This window comes from Oenanthe melanoleuca, chromosome 1 (genome assembly GCF_029582105.1).
Source record: "Oenanthe melanoleuca isolate GR-GAL-2019-014 chromosome 1, OMel1.0, whole genome shotgun sequence".
Taxonomy (NCBI): Eukaryota; Metazoa; Chordata; class Aves; order Passeriformes; family Muscicapidae; genus Oenanthe; species Oenanthe melanoleuca.
In genome coordinates, this window is record NC_079333.1 from 14,519,427 (window position 1) to 14,546,936 (window position 27,510).

At 38.3% G+C, this 27,510-nt stretch overlaps 1 protein-coding gene across 4 annotated transcripts in view; it reads right to left on the minus strand.

The window, feature by feature from the left end:
* Window positions 1-27,510, minus strand: part of APP (amyloid beta precursor protein) — a 181,553-nt gene that overhangs the window by 57,720 nt on the left and 96,323 nt on the right. For 2 of the 4 annotated variants that reach the window (XM_056495350.1, XM_056495339.1), the window contains exons 6-8: window positions 23,013-23,215; window positions 12,089-12,256; window positions 5,830-5,963 (exon numbers count right to left, since the gene is read on the minus strand). In XM_056495350.1, the coding sequence (XP_056351325.1) occupies window positions 5,830-5,963; window positions 12,089-12,256; window positions 23,013-23,215 (505 nt within the window). The remainder of the gene's footprint in view (window positions 1-5,829; window positions 5,964-12,088; window positions 12,257-23,012; window positions 23,216-27,510) is intronic. The other 2 variants (XM_056495361.1, XM_056495372.1) reach the window with 1 other exon arrangement.

Genomic DNA, 27,510 nt, shown 5'->3' on the forward strand with positions numbered 1-27,510 from the left:
ATGGAGTTAGTTCTCTTTGCTCCTCTGTGACTAGAGACAATTGCAACAGGATGTGAATTTACAGAAGGCCCAGAAATTATGGCATTAAGCTAAATCATAAACTACAATGATGTGCTCAAACTTGAACACTGGCCTAGGTTAGCAATTTCATTATTCTCTTCTCCCTCTTTTCCCTTTTCTGTGTAAAAATGATATCTCTGACATCTGCCTAATTTTTTGACACTGAAAGAGCAGTTATGGATTTTCAGAACAAGAGTTCCTTTGCCATCTTTATCCCCTAAACTAACCCTCTGCTAATGTGCATGACAGAAGTAAGCACTGTGAGTAATGTGATTAAGGGGGGACCTTTGGCTACATGATTTTCTTTACTCAAACCTTTTAAGGCAGGATGATCAACTGGCAGCCTACACAGCTAGTTGGGGGGGATGTAAATTAGTTGTCTCAGAGTTCAGCTGTGGTGCCACAAAACTGAAAGGTTTTGAAAAAACCCCAGAAATACATGGCTGTTTTCAGAAACAGTATTCTTATAAAGACTGCTGTGCCCTAAGTGATGATTTTTGTAACAGAGAACATTTCACTGCTTGAGAGCATCTGTGTGTTTGTGCTAACCAACTGAAGATACAGCAACCCAGGGGCCATGCTACCACACACACGAACTCTTGCTCCCACCAAATGGCATCACTTCAGGAAACTGTGAGTGAGAAATATGCCATAGCACTACAGAGGACCACAAAGAGCAAGGAGGAGAAAAAATTCCCCATTTACATGTACAGAAAAAGGCTGAACTTGGCCTCTGAACTTACAAACCTATTCTCCTCTGCTAACAGCACAGGCCTATGAAAAACATACAGATTTAAGGCTCTTCAAGGGTTGGAGGCTTTGTAGAGGGAAAATAACAGCTTTTGATTTGAGATATAAGCAGCAAGCCATTTCAAAACCAAACTTTTTCAAAACTCAGGCTTTAGAGCCTGGCAGATGCTTTTTGAAATTGGGCTGTAAGGGACAGCAGGAGGGGAAGAAGCAGTATGGAAATACGTCATTCATTATTAAGAGATGCTAAGTACAAAAATTTCATTATGTATTGAAGCAGCAGAATTCACTGCCATTTTTTACACTAGGGCACAAAAGCATATCTGCAAGAGAAGAATTTATGGCAGACATTTGGGTTAGCACTATCAAGCCATCAGAGATACTTGCCTGAAGTTTGGCTTAGTGAGGTCACAGTCATGCCAAAAGGGTCTATCTTTGTCTAGGGCTTTTGTTCCATACTTAAGTCTTCACCTTTTTTTCTGGTAATAACATCATTAAACTTCTCCAAAGAGTCCTGACTATAACTGAAGAGAGTAATCCTATTAACCAGACGCTTTTAAGGAAGGAAACGGGATTCCCACACACAGTAGTAGAGATGTAGAATCTAGGCAATACACGAATCAGTGTCATTTAACATCTTTGTTGAGGATATGGACAGTAGGACTGAGAGCAATCTCAGCTAGGTGACACCAAGGTCAGTGATGTGATTGATACTCTAGAGGGAAGGGATGTCATTCAGAGGGACCTGGACAGGATTGAGAGGCAGGCCTGGGAAAACCCCAGGTTCAAGTTCAACAGGGCCATGTGTGGGCTCCTACATCTGGGTTGGGGAAATCCCAAAATCAATATAAGCTGCACAGTGAGTGGACTGAGAGCAGCCCTGGGAAAAGGCTTGAGTGTCCTGGTGGATGAAAAACCAAATATGAGCTAGCCATGTGTGCTCAGAGCCCAGGAAACCCAGTGTATCCTATATCCAAAGCTCCATGGACAGCAGGCTGAGGAAGGAATACTGCCCCTCTGCTCTGGTGCAGCCAGCTCTGGGGCCCAACACAAGATGAACATCAACCTGCTTGAGTGGGTCTAGAGGAGGACCATGAAGATGATAAAGGGTTGGAGCAGCTCCTCTGTGAGGCCAGGGTGAGAGATTTGGAGTTCCTGAGTCTGGAGAAGACTTCAAGGAGACCTTAAAGCAGCCCTCCATTGTCTAAAGGGGGCCTTCATGAAGGCAGGAGAGGGGGCTTTTCACAAGATGTGTAGTGATAAGGAGAAATGCTTTTAAACTGAAAGAAAGTAGGTTAAACTGAAAGTAGTAGATTAAATATTAGGAAGAAGTTACTTACTCTGAGGGTGGTGAGGCCCTGGCAATAGGCTGCCAGAGAAGTTGTGGCTGCCCCTTCCCTGGAAATGTTCAAGGCCAGGCTAGATGGGATTTCGAGCAATCTGATGTATTGGAAGGTCCCCTGCCCATGGCAGGGGGATGGAACTGAATGATCATTAAGGTCCCTCCCAACTCAAACCATTCTGTGATTCTACAGTGTCACTGGAACTAAACATCAGCTGAAGATGTATCCAGGATGTTGGAACAAGTGGCATGCAATGATCAAAAAAACATCTTGAACGAACACCAGACCTGTTCAGGCTGGTTGAGAACCACAGTATTTTCAGATGATTGCTTTGGAAATAAACTTCCAAGAAGCAAAGCTATTCTAGGACACAAGGTATCATCAAGTTCCTATCATAAATATTGTACATGCCACAATTCCAAAAATATTGTAGACAGCCAAATGAAGAGCAAATTTAAGACATGAGGATGTCACAAGATGTCTGAGAAGAGAAATGTATAAATATACTGCTCCCTTGAGTAAGGTTCAGTATCTGGTTCATCAGGCTATTAAGCAGCAACTAATTAAGTAAGGGAGCTGTACAGGCATTAAGAAAGTGAAAAGAATAAAAGGGGAATTGTACCAAAACAAGAAACAGGAACCATGACACTTTGCAATCAATTACCTAGCATAACCTCTCCCTGTTATCTTCTGGAGAACAGCAAACATTTAAAGGTTACACATGCATCACTGAATGGCTACCCCTGTTTGCATGGGAATGCAGTTTTCCTGCTATTGTGGCTGTATAGTAAATTCTTGGAAAAACCTTAAAATTTTGTGTAATTCTCCTTACAGTACTTCCTGTAAGTTAGGAAAGTTGATAAGCCTTGTTGCTTTAGGTGTGGTGCAGAAAAACTTTCATGATCTGTAGTCTAAAGGGATGGACACTTCAGAGCACAAGGGATTAAAAGAGTGAACCAGAGGTGCATCAGGTCATCACAGAGACAGACTTCCCCACTGAAAAGTCTTTTATGAGCTGTGAACCATGATGTGACATAACCACTGACAGAATCTTGGTCTCTGCTCATGTGAACATCATTATACAAGAGAAAAACACAAGTTGCCAGAATTTCATGGTAAATTAAGAGAAATAGCAGAGGATATGCAGAATATTTACATTTTCCCTGATGACAGTGATAAACTTCCCCACACCTTGGATGATTACATTTTGCATGTCAACTAGAATGCATATGATTTTTTTATTAGTTAATTGGCTGTTGCAAAATAAGGTGTACATCAAACCCAATACTATTTTAAAATGAGCTTTTTTATTAAATGAAATAAATTATCTGTGTTTATTGAAAAAAAACCAATCTATTTCAGATTATGACATTTATCAAGATTAAAGAATTACTTGTTCCTTTATTCTCTTTTTATTAGAAGAAAACTGGGGATTTCTGCTGCTTTATAAGCCTCCACTTTTCAGCTCTGAAAGAACTGGACTTTAAATTTAAAAAAAAAAGACATAGCTAGTGACTCTCATTTGTTACCTTTTCTTTTTACTGAGAAAAGCATTGATAGCTTTGTTTTTAACATAACAAGTAACAGTTCCATATTAATTTCCAGCTATTTTAATTTTATATTAAGAACATACCTGATTTTAAAGAAAATGTAAAAAAGCCATTTAAAAATAAATTGCCAGAAAAGGAAACCAGTGGTATTGGACAGAGATGTGAGGAAACACAGAATGGTGAACTAGCTGGCTTTTCTGCTTGCCCATAGCATCCACCATCTTTTAAACATCTGACAAGTTAACATGGAGAGGCTAGTTCAATACTGTACAAATCATAACTTAAGTTTCTAAAACTTAGCTTTCCCTTCTATGAATAAACTCTAATCCTCAAAGCTCTGCAGGAGGTCTGTGTACTTCAAGATATATGTCCTTTAATATGTGCTTTCACAAGCAGCTTAGGCAATTTAATGATTAATTTTTTTTATATACTGATCATGCTGCTTTTTACCAGAGCTGACTTGGGCTGCTGAACTGTCCAGAACTGGTTATTTGCCTTGTTTTTGCAGAACTGACATTGCAGGAGAGGGGCAGCCAACCTGTCTCACCCCTGTGTGCTCAGTGCTGACAGGAAGGATGGCTAGGAAAATGCTAATGAGGGCAGCTCCAGTTTCAGTCAAGCCTCTGAATCACACCCTTCAGGTGAGAGGGTCCTTCCGATGCTCATTTCAAAACAGAAAATACAAAATTCACCCAAATACTTCCCCTAATTACTCAGCTTAACCTTTACATACTGGGATTTTGGATACAAATGTGGAAGCACAGTGAGAATCTGAAGATGCCAAGGAAATCTGCACTGACTGTCCTTTGCTCACAGGAAACCCATCTCAACACCATTTTCTTGCAAAAAGGTTATTTCAAGGGGAAGGAATGAAGGAGTGGTGACTGTATTATCCACCAACCCTCTGCATGCCTAGACAAGGCAGGGTTTTTCCTCTGCTAGATAGGCTATGTGCCTTTTTTATTCTCCAGATTCTCTGTCCATTAAATTGGTTCTATTTTCTCTGTTTAAAGAGGAGACAGATTAATTGTGCTTCAACACTTCCCAGGCAGATGAGGAGTACCTATCTTGCTATCTATGACATGTCATAGTCTCAGTATGAGGCTTGCACCAGTTGGATGAGTGCTTCAGGTAAGATGCCCTGCCCAATTTATTAGAAAAGTGCCAGGCACAGCTCCTGTGCCAATAGACAGGGATGTACACTAAGAGCTTAATTTCATTTTCATTCATAACATTTTATTTTCATTTTTGGAATAACATTTTAGCACAGAGCTAAAGGCTAATAATGGATCAATAAGAGACAGACACACTGAAATCCCACCAGGGGAACAAAGTTATAATGAAAATACACAGTAAATTAGCTACATGGTTATATGAAATGCATCTGAATTATACTACATTATTTTTTTGTAGTTGTTTCATTCTCAAAAAATATGTATATGAGATTTTCCTTTAAACCTCTTATATGTTTTTCTTTGCCATTATTAAAGGAGAACTGACCATTTTTTTTTCTTAGCATTGTTATTATAAACTCTGTTTCTGAGAGAACAGGTAACACATCTCTCACTGGATAAAAACCCCGGTACAGTTTCAGGCTACACAAACAAATCTCTTTGGTTAAATAGAAAGAAAAGGGTTGATTCAGTTTGGATTTTTAGTTCAAAAGCATCAGTTTTCCTCTTTTCATTGACTTTAGATGCATAATATGTTACCTTGAGGCTCAAAACCATTAGATAAACATATGTGATCTTACACTACCCCCAGGACACACAGAAAATGAAACTTAGCACAAACCATCTCCCTCAGCTGCTCCAAGGGAAGGACAATTAATACAGTGGCCAAGTTTTTTACTTTGAAACATGAATAATCTCACAAAACAAATATTCTCCAACGAAGATGAGAGATATTTTTTCACAGTTTTTTTTTAACCCTTCTAGTAACTGTATGTAGCCACTTATGATTGCAACCACAAATGTGTGTCAGTCAGCTGAATTCTTAGAGTCAGAAAGGCAGTAAATGGTGTGTTTGCAGCATTGCAAATTGTCAGAGCACCTGGATGAAGCCCTGGGAAAGAAGAAGATGAAGGATCACTTCATCTATTTAGGAATGAAGAAATCTCCCCTTACCTGAGACATTCTTTCACGATGCTTGGCTTCAAGCCTCTCCTTGGCTTTCTGGAAATGGGCATGTTCATTCTCATCTCCAGGTGTCTCCAAGTATTTGTCAACAGCATCAGGAGTGCTAGCAGCTGTGGTAGGGACTGATGTAAAATTTGGAGATGGAAAGAGGGAGAGGGACGGAGAAGAAAAGAAGAATTTCTACTTTAGTACGGGAAAAATTTAATAAAGAAGATTAATAAAGATTAATTAATAAAGAAGCATCAGTTCTAATTTCCATCAGAATACAGCCATCTATTTAGCTTCAGAGAAGACACAGAAAGAGGGTTCAGATGAACATGTTACACACAGCAAATACAGATAAATAGATTAGGATTTCTTCCCTCTCCCTCACCCCATTTCATACACCAGCAGAAGCTCTGCAGAGTGAAAAAAGTAGTGTTCTTGAAACAGGTTAGAAACTGCTGCCAAAAAAAAAATTCCAAGTATGAAAAAAAGTCTAGCAATGAATAAAGTCTGTAAGCCAGCAAAACACCCTTGGCAAAGTCATGTGCTTTGTACATAAGTTTATTTTTAAAAGGTAAATTGTAACATACAAGCGTGAATGCAAATCCCTTTTAAAGCATTTATGAACTCTACAGTACCTAATGAAATAACTCAAATCTTTCCTTTAGCAACAGTTTGGCTTCACAGATAGTTACTTTATTTGTAATAACTTTGATTTTTAAAAAAACCTCACAAAGGCTGGAAATAATCAGTGAGCTTGCACACTGAGCCATTCCTGCTGGCTAACTAGGAGGTAGCTGTGACACTGGCAGTAGAAAGATTTGCATTTAGGATAATTCAAGCAAAGTGACCAACAGTCCCATCACTATGCAGTGATATCCAACCCCTACTTTGTGAAGACTGATTCTATTTTCCTTTAATATGTAATTGGTATGGCATCAAACAACAGGCAGCCTGAAAGAGTTTAGTGAAATCCATCAGAGACTTTTTGGAGAGGAAAAAAACCTACCCAATGAAAAACACCATACTCTCATTATTCCTGATCCATTATCTTCATTAAAGGTGCTACTTGCCATCTAAACCAGGTTTAAGTTGAATTTTCTCATATAAAAGCCTCTGAGTAAGAACTTCAAGATACATTTCCTACCCATGCACAGCTAGAACTTGGCCTTCCTTTTCATCAATCCTGACAAATACAATTTTGCCTTGCTGATATCCATTCAACATTCATCCATTAGTGGCTCAAATCACTCTCCAAATTTTTTCATGCACTTCATGATTGGGAGGAGGTCCCCACAGCAAAACTTCCTCAAGCATCTTTGCAATACTTTGCTGCAATGTCATTCTCTTTCAACTTACCATAAGTTTAAATATTTATGAGAGGAAAAAAAAAAAGACAGACAAATACAAAACAGAAGTATTTTCCTGAACATAACTTCTACCAAGGTTGTAAACAAGAGTCATCAAATTCCACAGAGTAAAAGGAACCAAAACAAAAAATGCTGTGGTTAGACCCAGCAAAATAAGTTACAGTAAACCTTGCTCACAGCAATACCTCAAATTAATTTAATTCTTCATGTTTGAAATTAGTGGTAGTCTAACTTTTGGGTATGAAAACATTTGCATTACTTCCTTTTTGAATCCTAAACTTCACCTACTTACTTATTAAAAGGTCTTGTACAATATGTATGATTCAAAGGTGAAATAAAAGTGTAAATTTATACAGATGAAGAAGCTGTAGAAACAGAAATTAGTCACTTGCATCCACTAAAGGTCATAGTCAAAATTAAAAATTTAAATAGATATTAGAAGTCATAGTTCTTTAATGCCTTAGACACTGGAAGTTGGCATGCAATTTTAGCTGCCAAAACGTTTCACTATCTGTTAACTACGGAGATGTAAACATCCCAAACAAACAAACAATGGGTAAAGGAAATCACTAACAACAGGAGTAAAGTGCTGCTGTAAAAGATACAGATCTTTATTTACAATACACCTCTGAAGAAAAATTAAAGTAGACAGTATCTGCCACTTAAAAATCACCAAGAGATTCAGCAAGTTTGGAAGTTCACAGTATTTAGTCTAGAGAATAAATACTACTGCACTTAAATTCACCCAAAACCTCTGGTAATGCTTTAAAATGATAAAAAATGAAAGCAATGTTTAAACTTCCTACTAAGTTTCAGGGTTTATGCAATGAAGGAGGTAACTGACAACACTGAATCCTGTTGGTCCCCTGTTGTGAGACACAGGAATTCAGTACCATGATAAAATCAAAAAAATTGTATTTATAAGAGGTCATTTTAATGATATGTCAAAATTTTCAAAACTGACTGTGCCACCAGAGTATAATTCACTCCCACTTTGAATGAGGAACAAATGAAAACAGTGAATTCCACTTGGCTCAGATGGCTGCTGGAGCTGAGAAATGAAGTACATTTAAGAGAATGAATTTTCCCAACTTTTAAGTCCTCAAGTTAAGAATTAAATATTAATGTAATTTCAAAATAGCACTTCTTTTAAAAAATACGTCTTTCCTGAAACTTTAAGGATGTTTAAAACACAACAATTTACAGACAATTAAAAAATTAGCACAATATATTACTTTTTAGTATAAGACAGAAATCTTTCCTTTGGTAACAGCAATATATTTGCTTATTCATATATATGTACTCAATATATACTCATATATATATATATATATATATATATATATATATATATATATATATATATATATATATATACACACACACACACATTGTGAGGCCATTAAATCCAAATTAACCACTTGACAGATTCTATGACTTCAAAGAAGCCATTGTGGACAGTCACACAGTAGAAATTGGAATCATTATATTGAATGAAAACCACAGCCAGTACTGAATATTCTTATTAAAAATCAGTAGAGACTGAGCAGGTGGTCTGATGGTCTGAAGGAATTGGTAACATCAGCCTCAAAGCCTTCTACTTCTAAGACAATTATGTATTAATTTCCATGGAGTTGGATGATAATTGAAAAAAAATATGACAGCAGTAGCTCCTACCCAAGAGATAAAGCATTTCCATGAGACCTCAGAGAACCAATCAAATCCACTGAACATGGAGGGAGTTTGAGGCTTTGTGTGACAGCACAGACCCATCTTTCCAGATCAATGGAAGAAAGCAGAATAAAACATGTTTTTTCAAACTCTTTTTTTAAAAGAGAAAATATTCAGGATATTAGTATTCAGATTTTACAGTGTATGCATATTTGTGACAACAGAACATCCTCACATTTTGGTTCAGTCCAATTCCAATTCATTACCCGAAAATCTGACTCACATCATAAACTTCCACCCTTTGCCCATTATACTAGAGAAACCCAATGCTATCCACTATTTCATATTACTCTTTAAAATCTAAGTAGTTTATCCTGAAAAGCAAACCATAGCTAGAAAAAGGAAAGATGGGCTTTAGCATCTATCTTGCCTCCTGCCTAATACAGGCTTGGTGTTTTTTGTTTTTTTGCTTTAATAGGACACAAGGGAGCAAGAACAATCTGAACTTTGGAGAGAAAATGAAGAAACAATACAATAAATACGTTAATAATAATGAAGTAGGGAGGAGAAGGCACAAAAATCAAATACAAAGACTAAATTAAGGGTGACAGTGAGGGGAAACAAGACAGGAGACAAAAGCAGTGGCCTTGAAGGAAACTATTCTCCACAATTTTGCTTTTCTTCTGTGAGAATGGGGTGAAAGATGTGTCTGTGCTACCTCTTTCAGCAGCATTAGATTAGTACTAAACACAAGACTCATAATTTCAGTGGTGAAACTTATTATATTCAGCACTTGCAATTATTTTAATTACAATTTCTATTCAGCAAGTATATGAAGAACAAGGAGAAACAGCATGGTGAGACTGAAACAGTACATGAAACTAAAAGAAAACAAAGTTACTTCAGGAACAGAAAAAATAGGTGCATAGATGAGGGTATAGAATACACTGATACAACATAAAAAAACAGGAAAAAAATTACTGAAATAGCTTGCACTCAACTGTTGTTTGAGAAACTACTGGAGAAAAAAAAGTCAGAAAATAAACTCTATGAGTTTGAGAGAAAATTACTTTGACCAAAAAACTGGACTTCCAAATAAAGAGAATCATGGAAATGGTAATAGTCTTGACACTGTTTTATTGAAATGAATCTGAGGAAAAAAACCACCGAGCCAGACAACAACTTCCATGACACAAAGCAGAATCTCCTGTGCAGAAGAGAAGATCATTTATCTTCCCAAAGAGAGGATACAATCAGAGACAAATTGTGTTTTGCATCTCTGGAAACACCTTACCTCACACAGGAACTTAATGGTCCAAAATGTTCTTCTGTCAGTAAATACATTAGACCTCACTCCAAGCTCCTGCACAGATCTCTGCCTTCACTACTGTGTTGGGTAGATGTGGCCAGAAATGTGTATTCTATCACCATCTGTTGAAGCTGGGTGGGGCAGTGACCCTTATCTGTGTGCCACATACCATCTGCTAATGGGCCATCTTTAAACCAGCTGGGGCAATCACCTTTATCTTTTCCACAACCCATCCTCCCTCCAGGAAGATATCATCTGCTGCTGGCCCATTCAGTCCCACTGCATGACTGATAAAATTACATCATCCCACTGGGAGATGCTCCAGCCAGGAGGAGGAGCCAAGCCTTTCCTACCTAGATAAAAACTGAGATTTTGGACACCAAGAGATCTTCTTTCCACTGGATTCCAGAGGAAAGCCAGACCTTTCCACATCATCCCTGGACCTTCAGATGAAAACTGCACCTTCTACAGCAGCACTGCTTCAGCTGAACCACATCTGCCACTGCAGAAGGATGCAACCACTATTTAATGGGACTGCTACCAACACCCTGACTGACGGAGTGTCAGGTTGTATTCTGACTCTGTCAGTGTTTTGGGATTCTTCTTTGTAATACTGTATTTCTATTTTGATTTTCCTAGTAAAGAACTGTTATTCCTAATTCCCAATCTTTGCCTGAGAGCCCCTTAATTTCAAAATTATAATAATTTGGAGGGAAGGGGTTTACATTTCAAAGAGAAGCTTCTGCCTTTATTGGCAGACACCTGTCCTTCAAACCAGGACAACTACATCTCCTGTCTTGTTGCAGAAGCTGATCATGGTTCATGAAGTATCCTCCTCACTCCCATCATGGCAGAATTCTCCATGTCCCTTCTCTGGAGCTTTGCCACAAACAGCTCTAGAACACGCTGGGATAAAATGCTGCAATACAGGTCAGCTCTTCTGCTCCATGACACACAAAGTACCCCCTGCTGGGGCTCTTCATTTGTTTGTGTGCATTTTTAACCCTTCTACATACTGAAAACGCTCCTGAAAAGGCCAAGCTTGGAAGACATTTCACAAAAAGGAGCTCTGAGATGCTGCTTGTGTTCTGCTCCTCCATGCCCTGTGAGCAGACAGGGCAGTGAGACATGTACTCACTCTTTAATGTCTCAGATGTAAATGTCAGCTGGTACTCTTCCAGGAGTAGCTGCTTGCAAAGCAGATTGGGAGGAGAGTGTACAAGAGGCTCTCAAAACAGAACATCCCACAAAACTAGCACCTAATTTATCAGCTTCAATGGTGCATGGTGGAGAAAGCCACCACTCCCAAACAGTACAAATATCGGTTTTTCAGCAAAAACAGTTATTACAACAATTGGTTGAGTTAAAGAAAGTGGGAGGTGATTCACATCCATGTGCAGCACAGCCCTTAGGACAACATAAAAAATTAAATTCTCCTCTTTTCACCGCAAACACACACAAAGAATCCAACCAAACTAAACTGAAAAACTCCAGAAATCCGCATTCTAATATTTTTTAGCTTTGGAAAAGAAAAGGTCAGAAACACGTGAGAATACACTGCAAAAAATATGAGCTAATTTTAAACTTACCTGAGGCTTCCCTAAAGTTAGTGCTTTTTCCTGCACATGCATTGTAGGTGCAGACAGACAGTGAAACATCAGTAGACGTTGATAGAGAATAAATAGATAGAAGATGTGAGTGAAGGCCTCACTTGAGGAGGTGTTAAGGCCTCACCCGAGGAGGTGTTAAGGCCTCACCCGAGGAGGTGTTAAGCTTGGTGAGAAGTCACCCACGCCCATGCCCGGTTAGCAGGAGGCCCAGGAGGCCGAGTGGTGAGCAGAGGTGTGGACAGACCGCGGCTGGGGTTAGTTGGTGAGAGCCCAGGCCCGCTCGGCGCCGTCAGGGCACTTACTGATGCTGCCACACACCGCCATGCAGTATTCCTCCGAGTCAAAGTTGTTCCGGTTCCCGCCGCAGCCGCCGTAAAAGAAGGGCGCGCACTTTCCTTCGGCCACGTCAAAGTACCAGCGGGAGATCATGGCGCGGCACGGCCCGGTCTCGGCTTGCTCAGAGCACACCTCTAGTCACAGGAGACCCGGAGGAACCACATTTAGCATGGGAATGGCACCGCCTTGGCTGCTTAACTAGGTGTCTGTGTCCACGCACTCAAGCGGGGAAGGAGACGCACCGGGGTGGTGCTTGGGAAGGAGATGCACCAAGGAGGTGTTTTGAGTAGGAAACCCTTCTCTAGCGACAAGGAAGGTAAATTTTGAACTGACACAGACTCCTGCCACAAAGTCTCCTTAGCCTGCCTACACATAATGCTTTTATCAACTTTATCTGCATATAAATTAAGAGGTGCGGCCCTGAAACAAATGTGGCGTTTCATCTGCTCCCAGTGTAGGAGAAACAGGACTTCTGGACGGCAAACTAATATGATTATGCAGAAGCTGATTTATTGTTTATCTTTTAGCTCTAATTATACATTTTAAGACTACTGTTTATGTGATTATGAATTTTTTGATTGGTGTTTTTATGCTGTTTATGTACCTCATGCCTTTTTAGGTACAATGATTGGTGGTTGTTTAAAATTTTACTGTCCACTTTTATCTTGGGTTTTTTAATCTTGGTATTCTGTTTTTAAGCTCTTTTTTTCGATTAGCACCATTTATGTTTCAGTGGTCATGAAGGGTCTTAACAAGTTGTAGAAAAACACTTAAAAATGGCTTATCTCGTGCACTTGTTATAAACATTGGTCTAAACTAAGAAATATACAGAAAAACAGCTAAGGATGTGAAGAAACAGCAAAATATGCAGAAAAACAACTAGGCAACAAAATATGGAGAAAAACAGCTACATATAGTTTGGCTGGTGCACGCAATACAGAGCATGGCCTGGATTTGTTCAGACATGTCACTGTGGCCTAAACTTGTTCAGTATTTCTACATCCCAGGCCAGAGGGGTACAACCACCACCTGACTGGGGCTCTTGCCCTTAGCCCTGGCTGGATTCCTGCCCAAGCAGCTTACTTCGTACCTGAAAGAAAACATCTGAAAGTAGGAGACACATTTTCTCTTGTTCATTTTTAGTTCTATATACCTTCCCTGACAAAATTATACAAACAAACAAAACAATGATTTATACATTCTAGTGGAAAACAAATTATCTTCAAACACCTATTTAAATGTAGCCAGTGATGGAGAAACTCTGTTTTGCAAGCCACCCAGCACATGCTTTTTAATTCACAATTTGAGAACTCACATATATAAAATTACTCTGTAGCTTGAACCATCCATGGGAGGAAATCTCACCCCCATTGAATATACCTACAGGAAAAAAATTTAAATTATTTGTGCTTGTGCTCACTGTGAGCTGCTACAGTCTATGCCTACATATTGCAACACAGGGAAACCTGAGGGAAGAACCAAACCACACAAATTAAAGGAAGACAAAGCAAATTCTGTCTGCAATTTGGAGTTTAGCCAATCACACATGTAAACATATAGCCCTTTACCAATAATGTTCCAAACAGACAAAACCAGCTTTATCTTTCAATGTGCTGCACAAGTAATTTCAAATATACATAATATTAAACACCAATAAGCCCCTCATTTACTTTCATCCCACACACTACCTGGCAAACAAATTACCACATTCAACTAGAGGCTTATAAATCCTCTGCATAAATTTGAATTTTGAGGAAACCGCATTCCTAAGGGTTGAAAGGTAGGAATATCACTGCACTAGCACTGGAAATCTCTGCATATCCATCAACTCTCAAATGTTGGCTACAAAGAATCCTGCTTTTCAGTGTCTGTCCTGATTCATCAATTCACTATCCTCAGAAGCAACACTATATATAAATAGATTTTTATGTCCAATTCTTACTGGCAATACAACCTACACTTCCTTAAATATACCATATAGGTACAATTTTACATTTAACTTATTCACATAGTTGAACTATAAATAAGGTCAAGAATCAATTTCAGGAAGCATACATTTAGTCTGAGAGAAACAAGAGTATGCAACCATCAAGGATGTGCTAAAATGCAGCACTTCTGTATGAAGATACTAGGGGGAAAAGAATACTGAGTTTTTTACTGGAAGAAAAAACAAAATAAGTATAATTAATTGCACGGCACTTTAATTACAATTACTTGTATATTACCATATGATTATAGACAATTTTTAGTATACAAGTAGTTATCCTGATTTATTTTAAAAGCAATTTAGCCATACCACCCAATTATTCAGTCAAATCCTGACAAAAAGCTAGCTTTGCACAGTCTTGGAAAAGCTGTCAAGTGTAAATTAAAAATTAATAGCAACTTCTGATATAAAACAGACAGAGTAAAAAGAATTCTTACTGACAGGAAATGTCATTTTTGAAAATACAAAGGTTTCAACAATTCAGTCTTTTCTACTTAATGCTGATCATGGGCCAGCCTCTACCCACACAGTAAGCACCTTCTAGGTTTCCCTAAAATATTGGTTTTGCTATACAGACTAATTTAATTTGCACTATTATCAGGTTGGAAACTGTTTACAGATTTAATCTGAAATTTCCTATAGGGTACCTCTCTCACAGAAATAGCAACAGAGATTTGAATGTGCAAAAGCAAAGGTAATTGTCCATCAGGAACACTGGAATTGTCTCTTTGGTGAACTAAGTAATTTAAACACATGAGGATGCACTTGAACAAGTGTTCAGTAAACTACAGAATAACATATTAAAAATTATTAAACATATTAACATATTAAAAAGAGCAAGCCTGCAGCTTTGCAGCCCACTCTGGTGGCGGTTGACCTGTCCTATCACCTGTCCTGTCACCTCCCATCAGGGGAGGGACATCCTTCCCTCCAGCCTGCTCTGCCAACCCTACTGCCCTTGGTGAGACCTACATGGTACTTAGGTCACCACAGAGAGCAATGCACTATTGTCTTCTAATGTTCATGATCTAAATGGAGAATAAACAAGAGAGGGGGAAGTGCTCTGGTTTACTGTTCCATGACTGCTCTTTTTGAGGCAAGTGTGGTGCCAGTGCAGTCTAGGAAATGTGTCACTGCTGTCATTCATCCCTTTCCCAACGTCACCCTGCCTGTCTGCCCTTCTCTCTGGAGGGCTTGGAGTAGCATTCCTTCACCCCAGCTTTGGGGCAAAGGTACATTTTTCTATTCCTTCTTTCTATTCCAACTTCTATTCCTGGGCAATGGTCCCATCACTCCTTTTTGTGGGCCAGATACTCCTCCTGCATCCCTCTATATCCCCATCCATCACTTGGTCCTTACAAGAAAAAGCTACTGCATCTTGTTCTCAGCTGCAACACCTCAGCTGAGAATACAGGGAAATGAACTGCTGAGATGCAAAATTCAAAGGTTTTCTTGGGCCATTAATCCAAATACCACTTCTCTTCCTTCTGGTGCTGCCAAGTGTAGCAATTAATGCTACAAGGGGTGAACTATGGTATTTTAGGAGATATTAGGAGCAGGCAGGCAGCATGCACTGCTGTAGTGGGCTGGGTTTGATTATTAAGATACAGCACTTTGCTTCATATTTTAATTCTGTTGCTGAAAATCGAGGCAAAGATGAGTTACTTTTTGCAAATATGCAATTCAGTTTTACTTGATACCACAAATAATTTGTATGCAGTACAGCATCAACAGTGAGCTTTGCTTTGTTTAAGAAACTTGTTCACTCTTCCCCCTCCAAAGACAAACTTTTGCCTTTACCTTCAAGAAATTGGATACAATTAAAGAGAACAAGCATTTGTGACAACCCAGGGTCATGAACAGCTGCTTTTACACACTTCAGACTTTTCAAACCATTCTACCCCAACAGCCAAATTCCTCTCATCCTGTGTCCTAAACCACAAGTGCCAATATCTCTGTTCTCCAAAATCTCAGACGTGACAAATTACTTTTGAGGTAATCAGGAAAGTGTAAGTCAACTTTCCTCATTTCAAGCTTCTTGTACTTATTCCAGCACGTTGGGGCAAACCCAGCTGTTTCTAACTGAGCAAGCGCCATTCCCTGAAGGACAGTGCTACGGCAAAGCTTGTTGATTTGCTTTTAAATTAAGTAGTTGAATACTGAAAACTAACCTATATTAAGTTACATTAAACATTGGCATGGACTGTGTTATTTTTTCTTTGAAAAGCACAGACTTCAGCACCCTAGGAAATACAGTCTCTAAGTATGTGGACATTGATTTATACTGGCTTTATACAAAGTACTTCCATAAACACTCATTTACCAAAATGCTGTAAGCAGAGCTCATTAGAATTTATGTGCAAACATTTTAGATATTTTGATGATTACTTTTTACAGAGGGAAATATAAAATATGGCTCTGAATGTAAATTTAAATTTTTCATTATAATTTTTTTCCTGCTACTTGAAGAAAACTGGTCTCAAATAGAAGTGAAATTATAATTGCCTTATTTCAAAATCTCAACTCCATGATTTTTTTTTTCTCTTACGGGACTTAAATTCTTAACAATAACATTTTCAACTAAGATATTGGAAATAAAATGAAAACTTCTAACAGGGAGTAGAATCAAAGCTATATTTACATACTTCTATCACTGTAAATATCAAGTTTATTGAATATTTTTTCAGGATTTGAATTTATTTACATGATCATGAGAACTAAGCTCATTTAAGGTTGGCAGTAAGCCCCAAACCTTAAATCAGAAATTAAATTTGAAGAGAACTAAGAAAAAACAGATCAACAGGAGGAGTTAGGTTACTAACTCTGACCTGTACTGGAAGTTGGTTTCCCATGTCTAGCTTACACCTCTGAGAAACACATTTATCTTAATGCCACAGAAGAAAGGTACCATAAATACTGCAAGGTCTTGATAAATATAGTCACAGTGATAAAAAACAGATTGTATTGATGAGTCTTGCTGTACTACCAGCCCTGCAAGTCTGAAGCTGATATAATCAAGTGCAAAGCTAAATCATAGCAAGGGTCTGAAAGAGCCCATTAGCACTGGTGTGTGTTTGCTGCCCATTCAAACCGGGTCACAATCACAGGAGACCTGAACTCCTCTTAAATGAGGATCACAGACAGTCAGTTCCTTAAGCACATGGGATCAGATTTTTTATTTTACCATTTGTATCTTGCTAAAGAACAGAGTAAGTAACTATAAATACAAGAGAGGCCAAAGGAATAAACCTCTCAAATGTGTAGCATTAGGTATATGCTCTCTTTCTTCAGGCACTAATATAAAAAATATCACAACTGGAGTAATTCTGGCTTCCATATCTTCAGGAACTGAGCTATAGTTTGAGGATATTAATATATATGCCTCTATATTAGTCTTTTTTTTAAAACTAGCTGAGAAAAATTAGGAAGAGCAAATGCAGTGTTTTTCTTTCAGTTATACTCTTTGTCTTCAAAAGGCACAACTGTTTTTACTCAATGAATCAATCAAAAGGGAATATTTGAAGGTAATTTCACTGAAACAAAACTTCCTCATTCTGAATATATGGTTAGAAGAGGCAACCAAATTTTAGTTTGAGTATTCAAAGACAAGAACTAATTTCAGAAGAGGTTTCTGGAATTAGGAGAAGACAGCTGTGAAGCTGGCATATGCTCTGGGCTAAAGCTGGTGCACAAACTACACAATTGCTAAAATGCTTTTTTACAAAGAAAAGTTAGAAAAGCAAAATTATGACTTCACAACGCAATACTGAGGACAGCTCCTCTAAAGCTGTTAAATACCCTTAAATTGCAATTTTCATCCTGTATATTCAAGATGAAATTCTCTCTATAATGTTTATTCTTAAGCTACTGCAAGGACATATTTAGAATTTTTTTTTAATTAATTGTATACTTGGCTAAAATACAAAGCCTCATAGCTCTGAAGTGGAACAAATATGTGAAAACATATTTTTTATTTCTTGTGCACAACAGAACTACATTCAGAACTAAGGTGCCATAAAGTTACCACTGATGGACAGAATGCAAACAAAAACATCCAGCTTGATTTTAAATCTACGTTAATATAGTTCTATGAATTTATGTGCTTTAGAAAAGGTAAAATTTCCACATAACATCACAATTCTGCTAACATGGCATGACAGTGAGTATGAGGATTAGCCTAGAAGTACATTCCAGTCGTTTTTATACAGCAAAATCTTCAGAAAAAAATTATGCAATTAATTACTGCTTCAATATAATAAAATGACATCTTCTCTAGGGAAAGAGATTCTTGGTAATTTTTTCTGGCAGGATATATTTCAAATGAAACTACTCTCCACTGTCCAACTTTACATAAAATAACACTATTACTGTGTTTAGTATTTCAGTACTTTTGCCCTCAACTCCAAAAGGTAATACTATATTGTGCCTCCATCAACTAGATCAGGAGATTATAAAAAAAGATCTCCTCCAATTGCAACATATAATGAAGTGTTATATTACGGTGGAATAGCTGTGTTTTAAATTGAAATGTCTAATTAAAAGCTATAAATGCAAATCCATTAGGTTAATTTTATCAGCTCTCGTTCATAAACTAGAGTAGATGATCATTCTTAATGAAGATCTCGGAACAAAAAACCCCAGTGCATTTATCTTAATGTGTACTATTTATATAGCAACCAATCATGTTTTCATGATATGAAATGCAATCACACATCATCCTTCTCCAAATAAAGCATGCTGCATAGTCTTGAAGGCAAGGAAGAAGAACAAGGAACTACTACTACAGTACAAAGATGATAGATAACCTTCCAAAGAAGAAAAATTGCCTTGGCAAGCTGTGGATGCCCCATCCCTTGAAGTGTTCAAGGCCAGGATGGGCAGCCCCTGGAGCAACCTGGTTAGAATAAGGTGTCCCTGCCCATGGCAGGGGGGTGGAACTGGGTGATATTTAAGATTCCTTCTAAACCAGGCCATTCTCTGATTCTATGAATGTGGAGCAAAGCTACAGAGTGTGGAAAGAAACCAAACAATTAATGTAGCATAGACTACTTACATTGTCCCAAAATTCCCAGCTGACAGGTCTGGCAATCAGGGCTAATCTCTCTTGCTTTACAATATATAGGAGGGGTCACTGAATGGATTTTAAATCTTTCAGTTAAAAATCTTCAGGAGAAAGATCATGATGGATCAATGTCACCAAGACCTACCATACTGGCATCAGGCTACTTTTCTCTTGCTAGGAAACCAGCACATCTCACTTGTAACTCCAGAGTGTAAATAGAGTTAAAATGTCATATGAAGAAGCACTGCTTAGATTGTTTCCTAACTGCCTAAAGAAATCCAGCTGAATTAGAGAAAGCAAAACCAACTGATAAAGGGCAATACTACACTGCTGGAGGAGGCAGGTGAGGCTTATGCTGCAGACTCCCCCACATCTGCTGGCAGGTGTGCAGAGAAGCTGCCAAGTGTTTTGTCCAAGCTGACCCAATTGCTCTCCTCTAATGAGATCTGAGTGACTATGATGTTGATGGGAAGCACCAAGCCAAAACTGCCTATTCCTTGTTGTATGCCAAGAGAGACTTATTTTTCTTGTCACCTCCTGTGTCCTTCTGCTGTCCTGTGCAGAAGGACAGCAGAAACAAAATCCCAAACAACTGCACATGATGAGGGAAGCAGTAAACTCCTGCTTGCCTCCATCACACGCTGGAAAAATCATGGGGGGCCTGGATCCTCAGGAGCAGCTCTGCAACACCCATAACACCATGGCAATGGTAGCAGAAATTAAACCACTCCCTTGCCTAAATCCTGGCCATCAGTCTCACTTCCCTTGCTTCACAGAAACAAAAATCAAGAGCAGGCTTCATAAATGGGCCATATTTTCTTCAGCACAAATTCAGTGCTAACATCTCCCCATGACCAAAGGTGGAAAATTTCACACTAATTTCACACTGTGAAATGTGCATTTCACACTAATTTCACCATCTGAACTCCTATAATCTCAGACCCAAAATCCTCTGGATTTAACATCTGAAGCCCAGCAACAGCATATCTAAAACTTTAAACTGTGTCTGCTGCTGTATGCCATATGAATTGAGAGTAAAGATGATCTCTCTCTCACAAAAGGTAGGAAAGTGAATACTGGTAAACACTGGGCTACGGAAAGTTTATTCCTTTTTAAAATAAACATACAGAAATGTGGTTGCTAAAGAAACTGAATGAAAATCCTATTTCCCTGCCAAAGGGCCTTTCTCATTCTCTAGGCAAAATTAATTTCCTTTACACTGAAAATAAGTTTGTAAGTGGTTCTATTATTACTATTTTGGTCACAATTCATTAAAATATGCACAGAAACAAAACTGATTCTACAATAGCTCAAGTATCTTTAAAGCATAACACTGCATTTGTGCTTTTTAATTATTTATGGCTGATGGCAGCCATTCCACTGATTTGGTATAGAAATGGCTCAGTACCAGCTCACAATTAGATCCTTACTTATGGTTTTACAACAGTATTTGAAAAGCAACTCTTCTTAAACTGGATACACCCACTCTCTGTGTTCTTTAATGCCAAAGACATAATATTAGTTACAGCTTCATAAAATTGGTTGTAAAGGGTTGTGAAGAGCATCCTAAGATGTTTTACGATTAGTCCTTGGGAAGGCAGCCTGGAACAGAGCTCAGTCCACATGAACGAAGCTCTGACACTTCAATCCTTCTACAGAGGTTTTCAAGGTGTCTCCATTGTAAAGATCACTTCTTGACACATATGTTCTCAACAAGGGCCCTCTGCCACTTTCATTTACAGTGACACTGACAAACTTTTGTGTTTGCATCAGCAAGACACCACAAAATTCCTATTCTGGATCTGCACCAAGAGGACAGGAAACCTGCAGAAAGCTTCCTCTTGTGTGCAGCAAGGGAAGCAAAAGCAAGGATCAAGGCTATGCCATTTGGACACTTCTACTTTAATAAATAAGCAAGCACTTTGCAAAGTGCAGCTCTGTCAGGTACCACTCACTCTCCAGGACAGTCCCTACAATATCTCTGCTCCAGGAAACCCAAAGGTTTGTGGCAGAACTGGGCTGAAAACTTGTATTGGTAACAGATTGTCCTCACCTCACTTGAACCAAGGCATATTTCCCCCACAGTCACCCAAGGTGGGAAATGTTAAGACTTGAGAAAAACAATGTGCTACCATTTCATGATCAGCAAATATACACATTTTTAAAGGGCTTCTAAAAGGTGACTTCAATAGTTTACCTCACCTTTAATATGTTATGTTTTATATTCAGGTGATTGTACATTACTTTCTTGAAACCTGTAAGTTTTAACCTCTTTGAAACATCACCCTCATTAAAGAAACATCCTCTACCAAATTTGTCCTCATTTCAACTCATCCAAAATCCCATTAAAGTCAAGTGTACTTTCTCTTTTTTTTTCCCTTTCAATATTCATTTACCAGTGAGAACAGGGCATTTAATCCCCAGGGGGTAAAAGCTCACGTATGGAAATACATCTAATTAATTTGAAGACATAAAGTCCTCCTACACCCTCTTCACTGAAAAGGCCCTCCAACAACTGAGCAAAACACTCAACAGTTAAGTAAGACAGAAACACATAAAACTGAGTTGCCAGCCTTAGAAAGTGATTTTCTCAACGCTTTAGTGCTCCATGTAGACTGAACAGAAAAACATAACCAAGTAACTGCTTTTCCCAAAGCATCCCCTGGGCATGCTTCTGCACCCTGGTGTGATAAATTGCAGCCAGCACCCTCTGCTCTGGCAAACACAACAAGGAAACAAGGCTCAAGAGAAAGGGACACTGCCACATGCAAAATGTGTGACTCCACTACCATTGGAGTGCCAAGAATACCAGAGGCAGGGGATAGGGAAGCATGGGGAGAGGAAAGGAGGCAGGCCAGATGTTTTCTGCCTCATTTCACAACAGCCCAATTTCTATCATTTTCCCTCTGCCTCCTGCATGTCACAACTCCTTTCTTTTCAAATGTAGTCTTTAGTCTCATTTCCTGCCACCATCTCCAGCATTTATCAATAAAGATGGAAACACTGTAGAAGGACAGGGATCTATTTTACTTAATTCCAATATGCATTGTAGGAGAAATGAGGCATTTAAAAAAACTAAATTGCTATGCTAACCACGAACTAGTATAGAATTCAAAGTTTAAAATATAGCCCTGTTAATAACCGATAAATGTAATGAAAATTAGATTTTAGAAATGAAGAGTTCTTTCTTACTCCATGTATTCTATTTTTTCTCATTTTCTTCTTCCCCACACAGTAAAACTCATTAGTTTAGATTCATTTTTCTGCATAGTTATTTTAAATTCATCTAACTTTACCGAATTACTAATTAGTGGAGAAACATAGCAAATAAGTATCTAACAGATTCACACAAAATGTCCCATCACTGCTGTTAATATAAGAGACCAAACCAGCTCATGCTACCTCCTGCTTGGAACTGATCCTCCCTATCCTTCTCTAACTCATGTGCATGATACACATGATTAGAAATACACACAATTTCCTGTCCTAATTGCTACACACGGCAGTTGAATTCCATTTAATGCTATTTTAAAACAAAACCAACCCTTCTGTTTACACACACACAACAAACATGCTTCAGGGACAGACAGTCCCTGCAGCATCTGTGTGCCAGGAGGGCTGGAGGCCAGAAAACCCAAAGGGCTGTGGCAGAACTAACTCCACAGAATATTGGTAATGGGAAAGGCAAAGGGATTAAACACACAAATTACAGGAGCCAAAGCACAACAATACTGCAACTTTGGGTATTTTGCTGTTTGGAACATTTTTTTGTTGTAAAGGGCAAATATGCAAAGCAGCAGGATCAGTTTTTCAGCCCCAAGTCTGATGCTCATGAATTTACCTCTGACAACCTCTTCCACAGACTCTGTAGTTGTGGTGGTCGTGGTTGCAATACTGGTGGTTCTTTCAGTTGCCTCCTCATACTCTTCTCCTGTCTCTTCAATTTCATCATCATCATCATCATCATCGTCATCAGCATCTTCATCTTCCACAACAGTTAGCTCCTCATCTTCCTCTGCTTGCTCTTCTACTGCCTTATCATCGCTAAATGAAGAAAATTATCAACAAAATTACTTCAAGGTAACTGAGAGAACATTTTATTTGAAAACTCTTTTCCTTATAGAGTTATCTGTTCCTCAATCTCCCTTCCCTTTAAACAGAAAAGAATCAGGGACTCTGGAATGTCCCAAATACTAAGAAATGCTAAAGGAAATGTCTAAAGAAAGGAAAATAACCTGCAACATTACCGTACCATATTTTGACAGTTGAATAATACTGTAAACATGCTTGCTCTCCATGATACCATCAACCAAATTTTATTCTGAAAAAAGATCAAATTTTCACAAAATGCACTCAGTTGATGTGAAAGAAGCAAGAAAGATGCTCAGCAACTTTCCCACCTCACTCAGGAGACAGCTTATCTAGAGGCTCCCTGCACACCTTTCATAGAGGACTGAACTGACCTCAAATTACCAACTGCAGAGTTTTCCCTTCTGCTGTTACAAGTGCTATGTGAATGGAAAGGACATTTCTACAGGACAACAGGAGGAAACACTGAAATTAACTAGCCAATGCATTTGGTGGATCAAGACCTCAAGAATCTTCTGGGATCATTCTTAGTTCTGAGTGATACAGACAACAGGTCAAAAAATACATTTGGCTACTGCTACTGTTGCCTTTGAAATATTTCCTAAGCTTAGCTTTGTTGTGGCAAGGTTTCAAGTTTGTTTCTGAACTTCCACTTGAAATTTACTACTAATGATAAATGATCTTTAAATATTTAAACAAACAGTGACTTTCTGTCACCTTCATGCACAAGTGGGTGTGAAACTTTCTCACGGCATCACATGTGCTTGAACAGCCTTCTAGGTGAAGTTAACAACTTCTTCAACTCCTTTCAGAACTCTTTAATATTTCATTTTATATTATGTTGCCCACTACAACTTTGAAAGCAAAGACAACTTTGAAAACAGAAGACAGCATGATTCCTTTTTAACAGGGCATTAAGAAGTTAAACCATGTTGATAAAACTTTTGTAGACCACAAACCTGACTCTACCAGGAACAAGTTAAGCCTCTCTACAAACAAGAATGATTTCCCTGTTCCCTTCTCCCCAAAATACCTGGCCTCCAGCAATACAAGAGAGACTTCAAATAATACTGAAGCTTTCCACTGGAGGAAATCCAGGTATGTTTTATGAATAGATGTGGTTAAAGCCACCTTGTAGAAGAGTTTGCATAAAAGATGACTGGTTTCCATTTACACATGAGAAAAAGTTAAAAAGGGGCACAACCCATTTGGTTCCTCTCTTAATTTTTCTTGATTTCTAAAAACTGGCTTGGAAATTTCACCATCTCCCCTGTACCGTTCTTCCTGAAAAATTAATTTCATTATGTCTGAAATTTCCAATTTCACTTTCTTAACAATGTCTTCTGCCTTCATTTTTCTTTGGTCAGGTATTTTTCCTTTTTGCAAGCATGAAATAAACATTATACATATACCATCACTTCTGAACTGCAAGAATAAAGTGGATTTGTCAAGTCCAGTATATGCAGGTGATCTCCAGGTTAAGGGACCTCCAGTGTTGGCTCACTATGGACATTTAAACCATGCTGAGTATAAGACAGCCAAATTTTGATCAAGAGTATCAGATACCATATGGCTGTAAACACTAAAGAAAGATGTGCTCTTTCTCTCATCTAAGCTACAAACACAACATGTTTCTAAAAATATACAAATTCTTTTTCCTCTTCCTTTCTCATGAATGATCACTTTCAGATACTGGCAAGCTCATAGTGTTATAAAAGGACAACCCAGTGAAACAACAAAGGAAAGTCAATTAATCCCATGGAAACTACTTCAAAAATAACTTGCATGCATGCATCCAATATCCATCTTTTTTTTAACTACACAAAAGCTATCAACTTAGCTCTGACAGTCCACAGCATTTTACTATTAAATTCTTATTATGAAGGCCAAACTTTTTTTTTTTTTTTTTTTTTTTTTTTTAAATTTTTCTTTTCGTTATTATGTTTAGGGGGCATGATGGTGAAAAGCACCATGAGGGGATGAAAGAGGACAGTGGCTGGCTGTACCTGCCATTACAGTGGACTCTGGCTCCCTTTCCAGTTACTTATCAGAAGCAAATGCTTAAGGGATAGCCCTCACCTGCCTCCTCACTATTACTTGCTGCTATCTGAAAAAACTAGAAATCTAAGAATGCAAAAAAGGAGCCACAAGTGGTGGGAGACTACATCAGTGTATGGGGTCAGGCTCTTGAATATATTCTAAAAAACTTGCACAGAAATGTACTACAATATTACTAAAATATTCTTGAGAGTTTTAATTGCTCCTAGAAAAATCCTATTTCTGCTAGCTATTCCACAAGGCTCAACCACAAAGGTCATATTACACAGAATTATGTTTTATTCCATGTTTTAAGAAAAAGTAACAATGGAAATAGAAGTGGGTTTACATCAGATTTAGATTTATGAAAATTAAAGCTATTTTTGCATATTTTTAGTATTGGTAAAGGTACTACATTGTGCAAGAAACATGATGAAATACACTTGGGTGTTTTTCCTTGGATTTAATCATTGTTATCACCCTGGCTCCTCTTCAAAGAGAATGCACATGAGAGGAATGACAGAGAAAAACAGGGAAGGGAATGAACATCCACAACATCTGGAATTACAGCATGAACCTTTCAAATGGGGACAAATCCCTCCCTGCTGCAGAGCTGTTTCCCCCCACCATGCAGAATTCTCTGACTCCATTTACATTTCTCAATTAGCAGCACCCCAGTGCTGTTTCCCACACAGCACATCTTGCCTCTGTACACCTTTAACCACAGTAATCAGTTTAAATCCACTGTTTCCAAGCAAACATTTACTGCCAAGTTAATGTGGATACCAGTATTTTTCTCAGAAATCTTGGACTTTATTTCATGTATATAGCAGGTGTGCTTGCTTCTTGGTATTATTATTATTACATTTTACATTCTTCTGTAAACAAGCATGACTCAGTCTTGTTTCTACTGGAAGAACAGTACTTTGACAGTTTCTTCTGCCTATTCCCTTAATATCATCCCAGCCAAGGTTTTATTGGCACCACAACTGTAGTGTCTCATTTACAGGAATTTGTTGACATTTCACCTTAGCTTAGTAGTGCCACTGACAGGATTTTTCAAAGGCTGCTCAAAAAAAAATTACTTGATGCACTGACAAATTTGCATATGTGTAAAGCCATTCAGCCATTGTCTGAATTTAACAGTTCAGCAGTAAACAACAGAGGGAAATTTTTAGGCTTGATATGGCCATGAATATACCTGCAATCCTTGCCAACATCTCAATCTCCTGTCTGTGGGGACTTGTGGCAAGGAGGGCCAGCATGTCTCTTTCATATGGACACAAAGGCCATCATGGTTTTGAACCTTCTGCTACACCCTCTTCACACATGGGATTTTAAGATCCCTTTCCCCTATCATATAACTGACATTCCACTTGAGTCCAAGTAGCACAATGGGTCATTAGTTCAAATCATCTCCAGTTCTATGCTGAAAGGAGGTATTTGAAGTTTGATGGTTTCAGTAAACACACTTAAGCCCTTAAGTCCTACTTAGTTCCTTCCTGACTCAAACAGGCACATACTGACCACTCTGCTGGGCATATTTCTGGTTTTAAAATGCAAACCCCTGTCCAGCTCCTGCTAGTATGGATTTAAGCACATAGTTACAAGCAGTGTTTAAACCACACACCTGTAAACGTGTATCTAGTAACCTCCTTTTCCCAATCTGTCACTGCAGAAAGAACTGGCACCAATGTATTATTTATTCCTTGCACTCAGAAGCCTGCATTGTTGTTATTTCAGGAAAGTAAAACAGAAGGAAAGGTAAAATAAAGTGAAGAAAAGCCGACTATGTTACTTCTTGCTGTTCAAGAAATAAGAAAACATTAGTAAATGAAAGTTTTCTTTCTGTATTCCAATAACCCTCAAGAGTGACAAAGACAGAAAACAGATGACAAGAACAATGAGTTTTCCTTTCTAATGTTGTTTCAGAAATAAGGTACTGCACAGCATAAGCTACATTTTAAGAAGTTAAGTCTCTGTAGCTAGCTTCATGCAAAGCTTTCAGTTTAGGACATCAAATTACTATGGACTTAATTACCACTACTGGGAAGTGTTTCCTGCTTGTCTGCAACGAATGCTCATCCATTTGGATGTAATTTTACCAGGACTTTGCTAAATAGATTGAACAAAAACATATACTTCATCAGTTGGTGAAAGCAAGAATGCAGACATGTTCAAGACAGGTGTTTTATATCTGGAAAGATTAGCAC